The sequence below is a fragment of the Colias philodice genome, chromosome 6 (genome assembly GCF_061535455.1).
Source record: "Colias philodice isolate Cphi_HAF_F1 chromosome 6, ilColPhil1 Martin Lab GWU primary, whole genome shotgun sequence".
In the NCBI taxonomy this organism is placed as follows: domain Eukaryota; kingdom Metazoa; phylum Arthropoda; class Insecta; order Lepidoptera; family Pieridae; genus Colias; species Colias philodice.
Window position 1 is genome coordinate 9,645,590 of NC_143091.1, and position 18,028 is coordinate 9,663,617.

The 18,028-nt window shown below is 34.8% G+C and overlaps 2 protein-coding genes across 11 annotated transcripts; one reads left to right on the top strand and one right to left on the bottom strand.

The window, feature by feature from the left end:
- Positions 1-179: 179 nt before the first annotated feature.
- LOC149487976 (DNA ligase 4-like) lies at positions 180-17,100 on the top strand. 9 transcript variants are annotated; one of them, XM_089696713.1, is made up of 14 exons: positions 180-279; positions 3,029-3,210; positions 3,777-4,089; positions 4,542-4,717; positions 4,999-5,169; positions 5,471-5,666; positions 6,072-6,285; positions 6,364-6,490; positions 6,884-6,998; positions 8,984-9,174; positions 9,549-9,686; positions 10,452-10,731; positions 11,346-11,617; positions 16,730-17,100. In XM_089696713.1, the coding sequence occupies exons 2-14, from the start codon at positions 3,052-3,054 to the stop codon at positions 17,036-17,038; spliced, it is 2,661 nt and encodes an 886-aa protein (XP_089552839.1). In that variant the 5' UTR covers positions 180-279; positions 3,029-3,051; the 3' UTR covers positions 17,039-17,100. The 9 variants fall into 9 exon arrangements, with proteins under 9 accessions (XP_089552839.1, XP_089552842.1, XP_089552837.1 ...); XM_089696711.1 differs by having other exon boundaries at positions 186-467; XM_089696712.1 differs by having other exon boundaries at positions 186-467; positions 3,034-3,210.
- LOC149487977 (bombyxin A-3 homolog) lies at positions 7,466-17,401 on the bottom strand. Of its 2 annotated transcripts, XM_089696724.1 has the most exons (2): positions 17,226-17,401; positions 7,466-7,968 (listed from the first exon to the last, which is right to left on the bottom strand). In XM_089696724.1, the coding sequence occupies exon 2, from the start codon at positions 7,919-7,921 to the stop codon at positions 7,541-7,543; it is 381 nt and encodes a 126-aa protein (XP_089552850.1). In that variant the 5' UTR covers positions 7,922-7,968; positions 17,226-17,401; the 3' UTR covers positions 7,466-7,540. The 2 variants fall into 2 exon arrangements, with proteins under 2 accessions (XP_089552850.1, XP_089552849.1); XM_089696723.1 differs by lacking the exon at positions 17,226-17,401 and having other exon boundaries at positions 7,466-8,408.
- Between the last annotated feature and the right edge of the window lie 627 nt (positions 17,402-18,028).

The window sequence follows — 18,028 nt, forward strand, 5'->3', positions numbered from 1 at the left end:
GTCAACTGTGATAAATGACGTTGAGTGTTAACCCGTATTAATATAGTACATTAGTCTGTGATAGTACTCTTTGGTGTTGACAATTTCGTAATCCGTTCAGCATCAGCAGTGTGGCATCAGAGTACTTTTGTTGAGTGTGGCGCAAAGAATATACTACTCACCTTCGGCGGCGAGTGTAAAGTGTTGGTGGTGGTGTGGTGCCTATATTTATTTGGAGTTTGGACTGATTCGGACCATTGCAATTTAAAAATACTCAAAATATGTCTACTGAATACCTAAGTATTTGATAAAAGAATTAATTTTGCAATATACTTTTCACAGAACATATTTTACTCAGTGTTTTGATAGCATGATAAAGCTTGTGTCCAGAATGTAACAAATTTTTCCAAAATTAAATTATAAAATAAGCAGTAAAAAAAGCATTGTTCGTTATAAATAAGAAATTGTTTTGAACTTTAAACATACGGGTAAAGTAATCAGTTTTTTTTAATAATTACATATTCCTATTAATACTTCTAGAAAATTGTAATACCTGTTAAAATGGATGAAGAAGCAGCAAATCAAATGGGTGTCAAAATGGAATTAGACACAGAACTAACAAATAAATTTTTGAATGGTGAAATGTCTTTCGCTGAATATTCTAGTGAGTGGTACGATTGTGAAGATGAAGATGAAGTTGATGATGCAGAGAAAAAAACAGAAGAGCCGCAGCAGACTGCAAAAAGACGTCGCAGAGTCACCCGCTTGACCCCAGCTTTGGTTGGATTAATGGGTGAGGCCAATTTACGATTTGCTAGAGGAGAAATTGAAATGGCAGAAAAGATGTGTCATGAAATAATTAAACAATTACCAACAGCCTCGGAGCCCTACCAAACTCTGGCACAAATATATGAACATGATTCTGAGAAGGCTTTGCAGTTTTCTCTCTTAGCTGCTCACTTATCTCGAACTGATGTTAATGAGTGGTTAAGATTAGCTGCAATCTCAAAACAAAAGGGTAACCACAAACAAGAGATGATCTGCTATACTCAAGCTATCAAAGCAGATCCACAGAATATTGATATCCACATGCAAAGGCTTGATCTAATAAGCAAGATTGAAGAGATGAAGCTTACATTAAGTGCTTGGTTTATCTCAAGAGTGAAATGTTATCATAAAATTGTGACATGCCTTGCCCCAACTCATGGTGAAATAATAATGAAACATGCAAGGCTAGCTGCCTCTTTATATCATGATGCAAATGAAAAGAGTAAGGCATATGAAGTTATGCAAACTGCATACAAAAAGTGTCCCACTCTGTTTACCCTGGAAGATCTTAATATTTATTTGGAATTATTAATATCACAGAAGGAATTTCAAAAATGTCTAGAAGTATTTGTGGCAAGTGTTGGTGTGGACATTGAAGCAGAAATAGAGACAATTCGAAATTCCTCAAATGAAATTGAAGAACACACTAATTACACTAAGTGTTCGATACCAAGTGATTTAGCAATAGATCTTAAGTGTAAACTGTTGGTTTGTTTTATTCATTTAGGTGCAATAAATCTTGTTAAGACATTTTTAGATGATTTTTTGACTAATGACGTTGAAAAAGCTGGAGATTTGTATATGGACATTGAAGAGGCATTTTCAGCTGTTGGTCATCATGAAATGGCTATGCAACTATTGGAACCTCTAGTAAAAGCTCCCAATTTCGACCTTGGAGCAGTGTGGCTCAAATATGCAGAATGCCTACTTAATTTAGAGAGGGAAGATGAAGCAGTTAGTGCTTTTTACAAAGTTTTAGAACATGCACCACAACATCCTGATGCTCGTCGGAAACTCTTTTCCATACTAGAAAAGAAAGGTTGTATAGACGAAGCTTTAAATGTTCTTCAACAAGACTATAAATATGTTGTAAGTCCCAGTCTCTTATATGAACATTGTACTATACTTAAAAGATATAATAGGATACCCAAATATTTGGAAGTTGCAGAAGCTTTATTATGTAGAACTTTAACAAAATTTAATCATGAAGAAGAGTTGAAAATAGCTTGCAGGGCAAGAGGTGGAGTTGAACTTATTCATGAATTTCGGACATTAAGAGGAGAAAGTGCCTATCATGAAAATGATTTGCAATTTGAGGATGAAACCTTCAAACTTAGCCCTAAACAGGAGTGGGATTTGTTTAATGAGTTGCTCACCATTGCTTGTGATTTAAAACAATACTCAACTATGCAAAGACTAACATATAGTGCTATGCTTATAAAAGGCTTATCATCTCATAAAAGAGAAATAGAATTCTATATTTTCCAAGCGAGTCTTCTTAATAAAAACTATGTTCATGCAATGAGATTTATACGAGAATTTGCTCAAAGAAATACTTCAAATAGAACATGGAATTTATTGAGCCTGGTTATAAACTCCCTAGAGGACACCACCCAGAGCAAGTTCCTGACGAGGCTTTTCCACAAAGAACCACATTGGGTCAAAAATTTGTTCTTAGGCAATAATTATTTAGTATCTGGTAGATATCTTGTTGCTCTTAAATACTTCTTGGAATATCATGAGCAGTTTAGAGAACCATTATCTGCTTTTTTGATATCTATTACTATTTTATCTATGGCTGCCCAAAAAACTGTTGATAAACATCATAACCTTATTCTACAGAGTGTGTCGTATATGCTTACATATAAACAGTTGAGAAAATGTGACCAGGAAGCTTATTACAATTTAGGACGGCTCTATCAATTGTTAAACATTAATAATTTAGCCATAGAATATTATGAGAAAGCTTTATCGTGCGAGCCTATAACAGTGTGCAGTAAGCATGGAAAGATAGATTTGAAAATGGAAACTGCATATAATCTTGTCATATTGTATAAAGATCACTCACCTGAAATGGCTAGAAAAATAATGCTAGAGTATCTTGTTATTTAAATAATAAATGTTTTAAATGGTATATCTGTGTTTTGTTTCCTTTGTAACTATTTATATACAGTTTGACATGTTTTAATATGATAGAAAAATAATAAATCGAAAATTCTAGGATAGGTAAAGGAGCATTTTAAGATGGAGAAAATACCAGCAAACGATATCCTCTTCAGTGAGCTTTGTACACTCTTAGAACAATTGAGCAAAAGGAAGAAACATAGGCAAGATCAAGATAAAATGTTGGCTAATTTTATAAATGATTTTAGAATTAATTCTGGAAAAGTTACTGATAAAAAGGTATTATAAAAACATTTCTTTATAATAATTTATTATGTAAAATATTTTTGATAAAGTTTTTGATCTTTGAAATTTGAATAGTTTAGGTATTAGTTAAATAAAGAGCATTCTTATAAGTAAGTATTAAAGAAAAACTTATGAGATCACCTCAATACCTATTCTGATATTGAAAAACTTCAGCCTCTATTTTATATAGTTATACGTTTTCATACATAAATATTAATTAAACAAAAGAATCTCTAAGAAATAGGTTCAATTTTTTAACTCCAATTTTCTGCAGTGTCGTGAACCGAAGGGAGCCTTGGCCTCCGACAACAAGAGCCTCCATTTGACTCTGTCCTATGCCAATGAGTTCATCTTTTCATCGGTATCTAAGACGTACTGTTGTATCCAAATCCAAAAATAATTGATTAGGTACCTACCATGGTACCTACTTAACAAATTGGTTTCATTTATAGATCTTAATATATAGAAACAAAAACACATCAATCAAGAAGGTTTTGTTACCATCAGTTACCATGTTTATTGTTTTGAGACCAAAACATTCGAAACATTTTCAATTTCAGAATTCCACATTCTTCCCTGTTTTGCGGCTGCTTCTACCAGATAGAGACCGTGAAAGGAGTCCTTATAATTTGAAGGAGACAAAGCTTGGGTCTCTGTTAGTTAAGGTCCTATCGCTGAATAAACAATCACATGATGCCCAAGAGCTCCTTAACTTTCGATCAGTGCATAATAGCGCACATGACAGCGATTTCGCCGGTGTGGCTTATTTCGTATTAAAGAACAGAATGACACAGAAATCGTGCAGCTTAACTATAGGAGATATTAATAAGGTGCTAGACAGAATATCCTCCGCTGAAGTCGGAAATAAAGGCCGTGAGTACCTATTGGAAATGAAATTATATTTAAAGGCGGCCCGCGGCTTTTCTTGCGTGAAATTCATGTTATCGCATTACAATCTTGCATAGGTATTTCCATTTCAATGTTTAATCTATCATCAAAATCGGTTCAGTGCTTTAGGCGTGATAGGAAACAGAAAGAGTTACTTTTAGAGTGGTACTAGTTAATAATCATTGGAAAAGTATCGAAAAGTACCTAATCGATAGTAATAATAGTAAATGAAATTGGTGAGAAGTGTTTTACAGGAATAATTTGGCTTTGCTCTAATTTCTACTTTAAAATAAAGTCATAGTTAAGATTCAATATTCTAATTTCATAGAAAATTGTTACACTTTACGCATTTCCCAAAAAAATAAATTGCGAAACTCCTGTAGAAACCAACCCACATTTATAATCAGAAAAACTCAACAAGTTTGATTTTATTACAGCTGTCCTGGATGACGCGTTCAGCTTTATTATTAAAAACTTAACTGCAGAGCAACTGAAATGGTTTCTAAGGATTATTTTGAAGGATTTAAAACTCGCTATGGGCACGCACAGAACCTTAGCTGCGTTTCACCCTGACGCTCCTGAACTCCTGGACAGCTGCGGGAATCTTAGCAAGGTAACTAAGTACATGATTTCTATTTATATTGTTTAAAATTTTAAAAGCCCATTCATCATTAAACTGCTGCTCGCCCAGTACATATACTTAAAGCATTTTAACATTAGGTATACCTACCCTTGTAGCACTTGTAACACCATTGGTGAAAAGGGGTGGACCCTTATATTGCCTGTGCCTTTAGTGCCTGATATTAGCAAGTTGACAGACAAACTCTTCAGACTTATATCAGCATATATATATATATATATTTAGTTAATCTGCAAAAACATAATTATTTTTAGGTGTGTGAAGACTTGGCTGACGGCGATACGCGACCAATAGAGTTAGGTGTGAAGGTGTTCTACGCAGTGAGTCCCATGCTATCAGAGAGGCTGGATATTACTCGTATATCCCAGCTGTCGTTGGATAAAACCTATCAGATTGAGGATAAATTCGATGGTGAAAGGTTTCAGGTATTTTATAAAATGTATTATGTAGAAGTAGATGTTTTGGATTTTTCATATGACGTTTATACCTTACCCTTTCTGATTATTATTCTTGCGGATTACTTACTACATATATATTATGTAGGTACCTGGTGCTTATAGTTAATTTTGAAGGATTTGGTATTTCTTATTTTGCTAAAGCTCTGCTTATGTAGGTATATTACGCTTGCGGAACTTTATTTGAATTGGTTTATAGTACTTTTCGTTTGTCTAATACTATTTGGATTATAAACAACTTCCTGTATTTTAACCAAAAATTGTGTTGTAGATTCATATGGAGGACAATGTATTTGAATATTTCTCGCGTAAAGGTTTCGCATATTCAAGTAATTATGGAAAAACATATGATTCAGGATTACTGACACCGCACTTGAAGGATTGTTTTTCGCCGGGTGTGAAAAGTTTTATACTTGATGGGGAAATGATGGGCTGGCATAAGGAATATCGATGTTTTGGTTCCAAAGGTACATGATATAATATTAGATATATTATTGAAGTGAAACTTCTTTATCGGGGTTGGAAAAAAAAAATTGTAACATTTTTTCGTTACGCGTGACATTTTTCCGTTACGCGCCATCTTTTTCTTATCCCTATCACGCGTGATTCGACGTATTTCTGTAAAGTTGCATATAGTACATTATTTTTTGAAAATTAAGGTCATAAAGATGTTTCACTTCTTACGTGTGTACACTAGTACACGCACACATTTTTTTTATAAAAAGCGGGCAACCGAACTGGTGGGTCGCCGCGAGTCATTGTGAAGTTGTTGCCGGCCTTTTATGGAACAATTGAGTTTATCGTTCATATTTTTTAACTTCTTGGCAAATGTATCTTTAATATATTATAATCTTATAATTTTTCCTCACTAGGCATGGCTTTCGACATAAAGAAAATCACGGAGAACTCGAAATTTCGGCCATGTTTTTGCGCCTTTGATGTTCTGTATTACAATGGGAAGTCCCTGATTGGTCCGCTTGATAAAGGCGGGAAAACATTAAAAGAAAGACAACAAATATTAGACTCGATGTTTGTTAATCTTCAAGGAGTCATATTGCGTAGTAAACGGCAGATTATGAGAGAATCGTAAGTACATAAATGTTTATAAACAGTGTATAAAACAATAGACATATTATTTACAATATTTTTTTATCATTTTCATAGTGTGGATGTTTTAAATGCTTTGAATAAGGCCATAGAAAACCAGGACGAGGGTATTGTTGTGAAGGACGTCGACTCATATTACATAGCCAACCGACGAAACGCGGGATGGTATAAAATAAAACCAGAGGTAACTAACTTTTATATAAAAATATATTTAATCATAAGGCTTAGTCAATAACGTTTAAAATATTTTGTGCCCATCATCGTTGCTCTTTATACATTTTTTTTCAAAGTACCTTTGTAATTAGAACACACAAAATCATTGCACAGTAAAATTAATTTATAGGTGTGTGGTACATTTTAAATAAAAGTCCCTTTCAAATTAAACTGTGTGAAAAATAAGTAATTTTGATTAAGGAATAATTCCTTAATAAAAAATGACTTATTTAGTGACCTTATGCTTTGCTTCAAAAATTAAATGAGTTTTTCTATCGGTCTCAATAAATGCAACAACTTCCCGTCTTCAATAAAATAAATATAACTTAGAGAGCTGTGGATATAAACCATCGAATTATTTCAGTACACAGAGGGCGCGATGACAGATCTGGACTTGGTGGTGATCGGCGCTGATGAAGCCGAGAACAAGAGGCAGGGTCGGGCCAAAAGCTTCCACGTTGCCTGTCTGGACAATACGGGTAACTTTTATGAGCGTTTTATTATTTTAAACAGATAGCACTGATTTTATTTTTTGTGGTAAGTGGAAATTTCGTTTGAGTAAGAATTTAAGCGAAGCTCGCTCTACTATTTATTGTCTTTAGACTGCGAAGCGCCTACTTTGAATGATTGCAATAACAACACGCTCAATAATGGTTACATTTTAATTTGTTAAAGATAACCGGATTTAAAATTTAGTTGACTCTTATTATAAAGGTATGTATGTATTAAAGTCAAATATAAATTACTCAATGTCAACTGCTTCTTAAAAAAAACAACAACAACAATCAACTATTCCATAGAACTTGAGAGTTGAGTCTTGACAAAAAAATTAATAAGTGAAAAAAAGAAATGAAATTAGTAAAAAAAAATAAATATTCTGAGCTTAATAAAATATGATTGAAGGGAATTGAAAGCCACACATTTAATAAAATGAAATTTTATTCTTACTACATATTCTTATTTCTTATCAATCTATCACAAATAAGTTAATTTGCTATTCTGTACAAACAATCGTTTATTATCAACAATACGTCATAAGCTCATCTTCAGAGCAGGCTTTCAGACAGCACTCCATAACGATCTGCCTCTTGCTGCGGCTAACAGTGCGCGCCTCGTGCGGTGCCAACCAGGGCCCTTTGTGACTTGCTTGAGTATCCATTGCTAGCCAAGGCAATACGTTCTTGTCGGCTTCGTTACTGTCTCGAACTGGTAGCGCTATCCAAGCCCCCATATCATTTTCTGCGTTATGGTTCGCTGCAGTGTCCAATGCTGCCCAAGATTTCACTCCTGTTCCGCCCAGCCAAGGTTCCGATCTCACATAAGAACTGGTCTGACTCCTGTCCAATGCCCAAGCTCTGTTGTCTCGCTTCTCATCATACCCACAAACCATCGCTAGCGCCATCGCCAGTCGCCGCCCGCAGTACACATTCGGCTCCGCTCTCACCAGCACTACCAAAGACAACAGAACGATTTGTACCTTCATTGTATCGTTAGCTGCTTGAGAATGTGAGGTTGCAATACATTTTCGCGGTTTTATACTTATTTAGATCATGAATATTCAGGAGATTCATTGATGTTTTACACTTGAATGGGATTTTGTGTGGGATTGCTCTTTAGTACGTTATTATTACCTGTTACGTACTCTATCCATCATATCACCTACACAGATAAATATAGGTCATATTCTACGTATTTTCTCAGCTGGTTGAATGCGTAAGGCGGCTCAGACACGTTTTGGCCTTTTATTAAGCGTTTCAGTGATTCTAGACTCAAGAGTCTAGATTAAGATTAAGAAAGTTAACGTTAAGTCAGTTAAAGTTAAGTATAGACCCTAGAATATTAAACGTCACCGTTCAATTAACTTTTCTAAAACAGTACACCGCTGTTATATAATACTAGATTTCCGCCCGCGGCTTCGCCCGCGTTTTCAAAGGAAAACCCGCATAGTTCCCGTTCCCGTGGGATTTCCGGGATAAAACCTATCCTATGTGTTAATCCAAGTTACCCTCTATATGTGTGCTAAATTTCATTGTAATCGGTTCAGTAGTTTTTACGTGAAAGAGTAACAAACATCCATACATCCATACATCCATACATCCATACATCCTTACAAACTTTCGCCTTTATAATAGTATTAAGATTAAGATAACTAGCTTACCGCCCGCGGCTTCGCCCGCTTTGTCTAAAACCTAATAAATTATATACTAAAACCTTCCTCTTCAATCACTTTATCTTTTAAAAAAAACCGCATCAAAATCCGTTGCGTAGTTTTAAAGATTTAAGCATACAAAGGGACATAGGGACAGAGAAAGCGACTTTGTTTTATACTAGGTATGTAGTGATGATAAGTTATGTATATTTTTTAGTCATTAATTTCATCTACAAATAATATTTATTTTATGTATTGTATTGAAAAAAAAAACACGTATTATATCGATAAAATAACACGAAATCTAACATTTAGGTCTAGTTAAACGCTGGGTAGCAGTCGGTCGAGTTGCAACGGGTCTAACGTTCGACGAAAGGGAGAAACTGTGCGCACTTTTGGAACAAAAATGGACGATCGCAAAGAGAACTCCACCACCGTCATGCTTGTTCTTCAATAAGGATAAGCCGGACTTCTGGATCTTGCCAGAATATTCGGTTGTCTTGGAAGTGAGTAATATGTATATAATTATATAGCGTATAGGAAATGAAATTGTGTCCTTATAATTTAAGTGTTGCTGTAAACCTATATTTAAAATAATCTAGTGCTGCTATATTTTTCTTTATATGGCAGAAAGTATCTTATTTTATCTTACTAGTCGCGGCGCGGCAGTCAATAATCTGTTTTGAAGAAGTAACACAAAATCAGTTCAGTTATTCCAGGGATAACGCCCAAGCACATAATTTTAATCTAACCTACATTGACTAATTTCGTATCGTTTTAATTTCATTTTCTTCATAACTTTTTCTTTGTATTTTCTTCAATATTTCATTAGGGTTATAATATTGTAATATGTGAAAATAAATATTATTGTTTGATTAAGGTTCGAGCAACAGAATTAGTACGCAGCAGTTCGTCGGGAACGGATTATACGCTACGTTTTCCGCGCGTCATGAAAGTGAGGAGCGACAAGCCGGTGAACGATGTGCTTACTTTGGAAGAATTTCAGCGACTTGTAGCGGTAATTATTATATTTTTGACGTGACAACGTCTTATAATTCGATAGAGCCGGCTGCACGCACGAAAAAACATGACTCATGCGGCGTTACCTCGCTCTGAGGCGTTCCATGTAAGGCTTGAAGTGCAAGCGAGAGCGCGGAACGAGCGACAAAGAAGCACAATCGGACATTGTCACGTTCTACTATCGTCAGTAAACCGACTTTACAGACAACCAATTTTTTTTGATTAGTTAGAGCCCTCTATTAGTGTTAAAAATTTATATCTAATCGAGACTAGTGTGAACTTAATTTTATGCAGGTTAGCTACATAACAAAACGATGACTAACAAACGAAAACGCCTTATTTAATAGATTATTTAACTAGGGAAGAATAAAAAAATACTGTAGGTAAATTAATCAAATATCTTCAATTTGGCACTAATACTTGGCCTTAGTAAAAAAAAACATTAAACCTTGTTGATGGAGAATTGCTCTATCTGCTCTATTTAAATTCTCCCTACTTAAAAGACTAGTAAAAAGTGACCGCCTCCTTGGTACAGTGGTTCATGCATTAGCGTAGAACCGAGGGGTCCTGGGTTCGATTCCCGGTGGAGACGAAGAAAAAAAAATGTCTCGGTCTGGCAGGACACAGAAGGCTGATCACCTACTTGTCCCTATTGAAAATCGATCAGTGAAACAGCTGTATGGATAATGCATCTGTCCCTTACTTCACTAGGAGACACGGGACTTCACACTACTTAAAAGACTATATTTTCTCATCCTCGCAGGAGAAAAACGCAGTAGTAAAACTCAGTACCAAACGGATAAGCGAAGATCAAATAGACGCGGTGCTATCCAAAACGCGACGTACGCGTACATCGAAGGCCATACAAGTTAGCGACAAATTTCGTACAAAACAAACCGGCGACGTACATGTTACATCTAGTGCGTTACGGGATAGGGAAGTGTGCGTGCTGTCTGGGGATGGGGGGAGTGGTGGGGAGGGGGGGAGGGGGGAGTTGGTGAGCATCGTGGAGATGCATGGCGGCAAACATGTGGTGAATCCTGGTGAGTTTGGTGTGGTGGTGAGTGGTACATTTGGGTGTTATTATTTCTATAAAAGAAATATGTTATTAATAAATGAGATTTTGAAGTTTGGGCGAATCAAAATCGACCGATTGATTATTACACAACTACCTGCTACAGAATCTATACTAATATTATAAAGCTGAAGAGTTTGTTTGTTTGTTTGTTTGAACGCGCTAATCTCGGGAACTACTGGTCCGATTTGAAAAATTCTTTCGGTGTTAGATAGCTCATTTATCGAGGAAGGCTATAGGCTATATACCATCACGCTACGACCAACAGGAGAGGAGCCACGGGGGTGAAACCGCGCGGAGCGGCTAGTAATATATAATATGGCAATACGAATTCCTCTGTTCTTTATGAACCTTTTTTAAAACTTTTCAGCCATTCTAATAATAACGAAACATACAGACATGCCTTATTTCACTGAGGTTTAACTTCAACAGATAGTTAAAATCTATGAGAAAAGCTTACCGATTAAAAATCAGATATCTCGGAAAAGCGACTCGAAAGCTTTTTACATTTTCTCTATATCTTTGTCCCTATAAGAGGGTGTATCCCTTAACACACAATATTAAATTCACCCATTTTTGCAGGTCCGAAAACCTGGTGTAGCGTTGCAGGAACATTAAGTTTTCGTATCCGAAAACTGATAGAAAGTAACAAATTCGATATAATAACAGCATCATGGCTGCGGAATCTTACTATTTCTGAAGTTCCTTGTTCTTTATCGCCACTAGACATGTTGTCAATTAAAAAGGAAACCAAAGTTGCGTTGAGTTTGGAATTTGACCCTTATGGAGATAGTTTTAAGGAACCGATTGACGAAGATACGTTGAAGAAATGCTTGACGAAAATGGACAATGAGGTATGTATACTAAAATCTATACTTATAATAAATCTGTAGAGAGGCCAATTCTGTACATGAAATATATTTAAAAAAAAACTATGAAGGGGTGATAAGGGATCGCTACTGATGCCAAAAATGCAATCAGTAAAATTTTTGTCTGTCTGTCTGTCTGTCTGTATATTCGTTATAGAAACAAAAACTACACGACGGATTTTAACCAAATTTGGAACAATTATTCTTCATACTCCTGGGCAGGTTATAGTAAAAGAATCATGTAAATCGGTGTAGAAACACCAAAGTTATACATGAAATACGCTATAAGTCATCGCGCGAGAATACAGAATCATGCCATAAGGATTATTTTTGTGTATCAGTTGCCGCGTTCGACGCGCTTCGCGGCGGGAGCTATAAAAAGGCGGCGGGTCTGCACCCGTTTCGCGTTGTCACGGCATCACGTGTGAACGGCTGAACCGATTTCGATAATTCTTTTCTATTATATTCATTGAAGTACGAGGATGGTTCTTATGTAGAGAAAACGTAAATATGTACCACGGGCGAAGCCGGGGCGGACCGCTAGTTACACAATAAATTTATTTGGTAGGGCCTGATGGTATACAAAAAGTACAATGTCTATAATATTAAGATGTCGGAAAATTATCAGAAAAAATTAATCAGTTAATATCTATACATATAATAAAATCGTAGGAAAGTCAAAACTGTACATTGAATATTTTTTTAAAAGAATACTTGATCCATGATCTATAATCGATATAGAAGCCAAAAATATAGTTTTTAGAATTTTTGTCTGTTTGTCGGTTTGTCTGTTTGTCTGTTTGTCTGTATGTATTTCCGGGCTAATCTCAGAAAGTACTGCATAGATTTACTTCAAATTTTGCATGAATATTCCTAAGAGGTCGGGTGAGGATAGTTTAAACATATTATCATGATATCACCTTCGCGGGAGGAGCTGTGAACCTTTATTTTTCTTACATATTCCGTGTACTACGACAGCGTGCAATCTAAAGACTCATGTTTAAATGTTGGTTTCGAGTAAGCCATGCTATTATCTAGCTTTACAAAATAAAAACTATGTCATTTACGTAATTTGGGCAGAGAAACAGTTTAATGAATTTAGTAGTATAATAAAGACAAATTTGAAACAGCGCCATCTATGAGATTTCGTAAAAATCAAATCAATTTACATGTTATCACTACTGAACAACTGTTGAAAATTAATAATTTAAATATAATCATGTTATTTATTTAACTCTTTAACCCATATCTTCCCTTCCCTATAAGGTGCGCTTATATTTCGTGTGAATATACTACATTTTTAAAAGTGAGGGTAGATGTTTATTATTTTAAGTCAAACTAGACACCATTACAATTAATCTAATATTGATTGTGTTCATTGGTTACATTTTTAATCTTCGTGTTTTATAAATTTATAAAGAATAGAAAAAATTCGATCACGAGGCGGGACTCGAACCCACATAATTTCGTGATCGTGAGAGAGGAGGGGCAGCCAACTATCAAACTACTACGTTTTAGTACCGAAAAAAATGTTATTGCCAAATGAAACATAAATTTTGCACTCACAATTGTACAAGTTATGATTTTTATTCTGACTTTGCTGTTATCTGATTATAATATTTATCGTTATGGCTATCGAGGTACCGACCGTACTGGGATGAGAGTACATGATATTATACCTACTCATCATCCAGGATTGCTTAGAGCATTTTCACACTGAAAAAGATGTTTTCTTTGAATCGTAGTTGCTTCATTTATTTATTTTTAATCATTTTACATAATATGTTTTATATTTGCCCATTTTCATTATATTTTATAAATAAAATGGAACCAACATAACTTTGTTGTGTAGGTATCATTTCTCTATTAATAATCCGTAGGCATATTTTCCGAGCACCCCATTTAAGGTGCGCTCCTGAAATTATAAAAAGTTAATGTATACTTTTGCCTAATATAAGCTCAAGATCATTTTTAGATAAAAATAACAAAAAGAACTTATTTATTAAAATTTAGTAGATAAAAGAAATTATGTTACGATTTTATAAGAAAACACAGTATATTTATTAGGCGGCGGTGATCTCTTCCAGGCAAAAGATATTCATCAGCTCAATAAAATTGAATAGTTGTTGTTAGTTATTCTTTAAATTCACTGATTGTAATGAGCATTTCCGCATGCAAGTTGTATCGTAGTTTAGATATATCATAGTTTTGACACATTACAGTTCCAACAAAACCCTCAAATTTTTGAGCAGAGTTGAGCAAGATAATTTAAAAAATGTGCTGTGTTAAGTATTATAGAAAAGGTTAGTTCGTTGATAATTATCATTTCTTCATCATTTACATGGGTGTTGTTAAATGTTAGTAAAAATAAACTTTGACTGTTAATACTTTTGTTCAGTATTTACCTGTATGATTATTGCTTGGTAATTAATATGTATATTTTCATGTCGTATAGCTAATTATAAACATAAGTGTGATGTGAAACTAGCTGGATTTATTTTTACACACTCACAGCCATATATTTTATATTAAAATAGTGTAAATCATAATATTTTTTCACAATTAAAAATATTTCCTTTTTTCTGATGGTGTTGGCATCGAATTAAACCGCGCTGTCGTTTCGTTCACTAAAAGTGATGTTATGAGGACCGAATATGTAGCCGCCTCAACTTACGGAAACGAGAGTAACCTGCGTTGTCTGTTAGTTATTGTATAGTCGAATTTAACGTTACATGGAAATTGGAATCTAAATATATTATGTATACTTAGGTATATTAAATCTGTACATGAAATATATTTCCTAAATAACTATCACGGGGTGATTAGGGATCGACACTGATGCCAAAGAAGCAAACAGTAAAATTTTTGTCCGTATAACCGGTATAGAAACAAAAACTACTCGACGGATTTAAACGAAACTTGGTACAATTATTTTTCATATTCCTGAGCAGAGCAGTAACTCCATTTTTAAGCTTTCGTCGCGTGTGCAACCTTAATGGTTAAAGCTACACAGAAATCATGTATGAAAGAAATGTTCTCCTTATTATATAAAAAATATCTCCCGACATCATAAATGTCTATCTTTTATGGTTGACTCACAATAACACGTGTAACTTCCGATAGCTTAGGAGTTCGAAGCTTTCTGATTATATTTGTCTATAACACTCTCAGTCCGTTTTAACTCAATTTTTATTTTCATGCATCAGTGCCACCTAAAAAATCTTTATCTCGAAATTCGAGCAAAGCTAAGAAAATAAGAAATAAGAGTTCTCAAGAATCGTTAGAGGTATACTCTAGGCCGAAAACAACACGTGTTATGCTGAGAACCTGAAACCGCTTCACAACGAGAATTGCGGCTCACAGCTGACCGCGAACGGCATGTACTATCCCGTGAGACCGAAACCTTCACTGAGAGGGTATAACGTCTCACAGCTGATCACGGCCGTCACATTTTATCTCGAGAATCTGAAACTTTTACTCAATATGAAGACCGTTTGACAAATGATAGGGTGCACCATAATATTATTCGATCTCTTGAAGATGAACATGAGCATAAGCAATGACTAGAGTAGGGACGCGAATATTACAATTAATTGAGACAAAAACGATTATTAAGTTTGTTTAATGAAAGATTAAGAATTGAAACTATTCGGTCTCTGGAAACGGACGAATAGCGAGAGGCCCCTCTTACTGCAGACAGATTTCGCATAGTCTTAATGACTTAGAGGTAAACATAGAAGATCAATCTACGAATTCGGTGGTGGGGTCCGACAAATATAAAAGTGGGTTTTCTTATAACCTCACAATTGATTACAGATCATCTTCTGTATAGGCGATATTAACGTAGTATGTTATTTTTGTAATGCTTTAAAGTGGAGTAAGGAGTCGGCTTTCGTTTGAAGATACACCGGAACCTTTGAAATCACTACTTTTAGAGGAACATGACGTGCAATCTAAACAGTTCTTAGACAATATTCGCTCTTATAGTAGTGCGTTTCAAATGATCCTTTGGTGCTCAACAATTATCAGAAGGTCCTTTCATGCTTACTTTTAAGATACAAGGTCAAGTTTACCATTTGATAGGATCCCTTTTGCCTGAAGGCCAACCTAAGTTTCTTTAAATATATTTTGTATTCGACTACAACGAATAGTCGAATACAAGAATTATCAATATTTCTCGAATTTAAAACTGAACTCATTTCACAATTTTAGAACATGTTTCATCAGGTTAATTCGTATGTATGCAGTTTTAAATCGACATTAGAAGCTTTTCCTCAAGATGGTGATATTAATATAAGATTGTTATAAATGCCGATAGACGGACATCTATCGGCACTCAGGAACTCCCTGGGCGTGTATAACGCCCAGGCCACAGTATTACAATTTTTCCTACAGCAGGGCGACGAATGTATTTTCGCATAGCAAAGGAGGGGAACTCGCGGGGGGTCAAGTGACGCGGGCCACGTACCATTAACATGCTTAGTTTGTGGTACCGAGCGCGAAAGAAAGTCATCGTGTTTTTGTTTTGTTACTATGTAAACTAACGTAATTTAATACTTAGGTACATATTCTATAACGGTGCTCTCAAACTGTTAATCTACATTTAATTTAGATTATTATTTGAAATACTAAGTAATGTAGAATTTTAATCACATTCCTTCATGTTTTCCTCAGATTTTCAATTTTCTCCGATTTTAAGATTTTCAGAGTGTTCAATTTTAATGTAGTTAAATTTTATAAGAGACAATTAAGAACATTCAAAAATAAAGTGTCACGTATTTTTTTTAAACGACGAATGACCTAAAACGACGTAATCGCGGACGAAGTCGCGGGCAACAGCTAGTTAGTTTATAAACAGGGAAGACATAGGACATTTTCTGCACTTCATATTTATCTTTGTTCTAGTCAAGAAGCTAACTTTAAAAGGGCCCAATTATACGTGTCAACGTTGTGATCCATTTACAATTACATTGTAAAATGTATTAAAAATTATAGTAGGTATCTACGTAATATATTGGGCATTTCACAACATTTCCCCTGCGTGTGAAATAGCCCATATAAAAAAAAATATAAATAAAGTAACGTTATGTTTGACAGGATCCCGTTTACCCGACAACAAAAGAAATGGCGCAACTAGACCAACAACTGTTTGGCGAAAACAACCCATTCTCATTTCTAAGACAATGTTCAATACATTTTATGAACGATCCCATACGCTCAGCTCTAGCGAAGATTTATGGAGCCAGAATATGTGATAAAAGTGACTTTTTAACTCACATTGTGATATCAAAGGAAACGGATAGACAAGAATTACAACGCATTAATAATAATGGCGACGTTAAAATCGTGTCTCAAGAGTGGTTTGATAAATGTTTAGAAATGAAGAAGTTAGTGCCAGTCTCGTGAATTACCTACACTTGAAAAAAAATATTTTTATATAAAAAGTTTATGGATATAAGTACTGTGTACCTAATAAAATAATATTTTCCTATATTGACTTTTATTTACCCATTCTCTCATTAAAATAATAACTATAAGTCTTCATAATACAATGTTTTTGCGACGTTTTTGAGAGCTTACACTACATATTTACCTAATAAAAATATTCCCACAATTGCCAGTAGACTTTGAATTTTAAATTGGACTCACTCACCCTATAGAATGTAGGTATATAAAATCGGGAATAATACAGGCAAAAGATACAATTGTTTCAAACTACACGTAACTAGGCAACTTAAATTTGTCTGCATGAGATAGGTATCTTCTTTTTTGTTTCCGATATATAAAATAAACTTTAATTCACTACAAATGTACACAACATAATCAAATGCAATGGCTCGTAAAATGAACAGCACGGACCCGTATCGAAACCGATACGTTCACAGAGTGATCTTTGTGAGATGTAATTTGCTACTAAATGCTTCTATCGTTGCGCCTCATCGGCTCACGATTATTGCTCACAATCGTACGTTGTTCCTTTGAAACTTTTGTTTTTAATAAAGCATCTGATATTCTGTACAACAACACATGCACTTAACTGTTCTATAAGTATGTATAGGTCCTTAGGTAGGTATAGATACCTACCCAATCAATTCCTTTATATATTGATCGATACAAACATGGTAACAAAACTATGAATACCTTCTCACGATTCTAATACGATTCATTGAAAAGCTATATCATTATTGCTAGTATCGTATAATCTCAATTTATTGGACATTGGCTATTGCGATTGAAATTTGAGTGCTAATTGGAAATCGCCGCTCTAGATGGGGTATCATTTTCATTCGTAATGATACTTTGCAGACTAAATAAAATCTTCTGAGAGAAGGAATATAATATTATGTAGGTAACTTTATTACATTCTTATTTATAATTGCGTAGGAACTAGGATTG

Bases quoted from the DNA above. Each gene is read 5' to 3' on its own strand.
- LOC149487976 (XM_089696719.1), top strand. From the start codon at position 541: ATGGATGAAGAAGCAGCAAATCAAATGGGTGTCAAAATGGAATTAGAC. The intron at 4,718-4,998 runs GTAACTAAGTAC...AATTATTTTTAG, and splicing joins GCTGCGGGAATCTTAGCAAG to GTGTGTGAAGACTTGGCTGA. The intron at 6,999-8,983 runs GTAACTTTTATG...TCTAACATTTAG, and splicing joins TGCCTGTCTGGACAATACGG to GTCTAGTTAAACGCTGGGTA.
- LOC149487977 (XM_089696723.1), bottom strand. From the start codon at position 8,002: ATGAAGGTACAAATCGTTCTGTTGTCTTTGGTAGTGCTGGTGAGAGCG.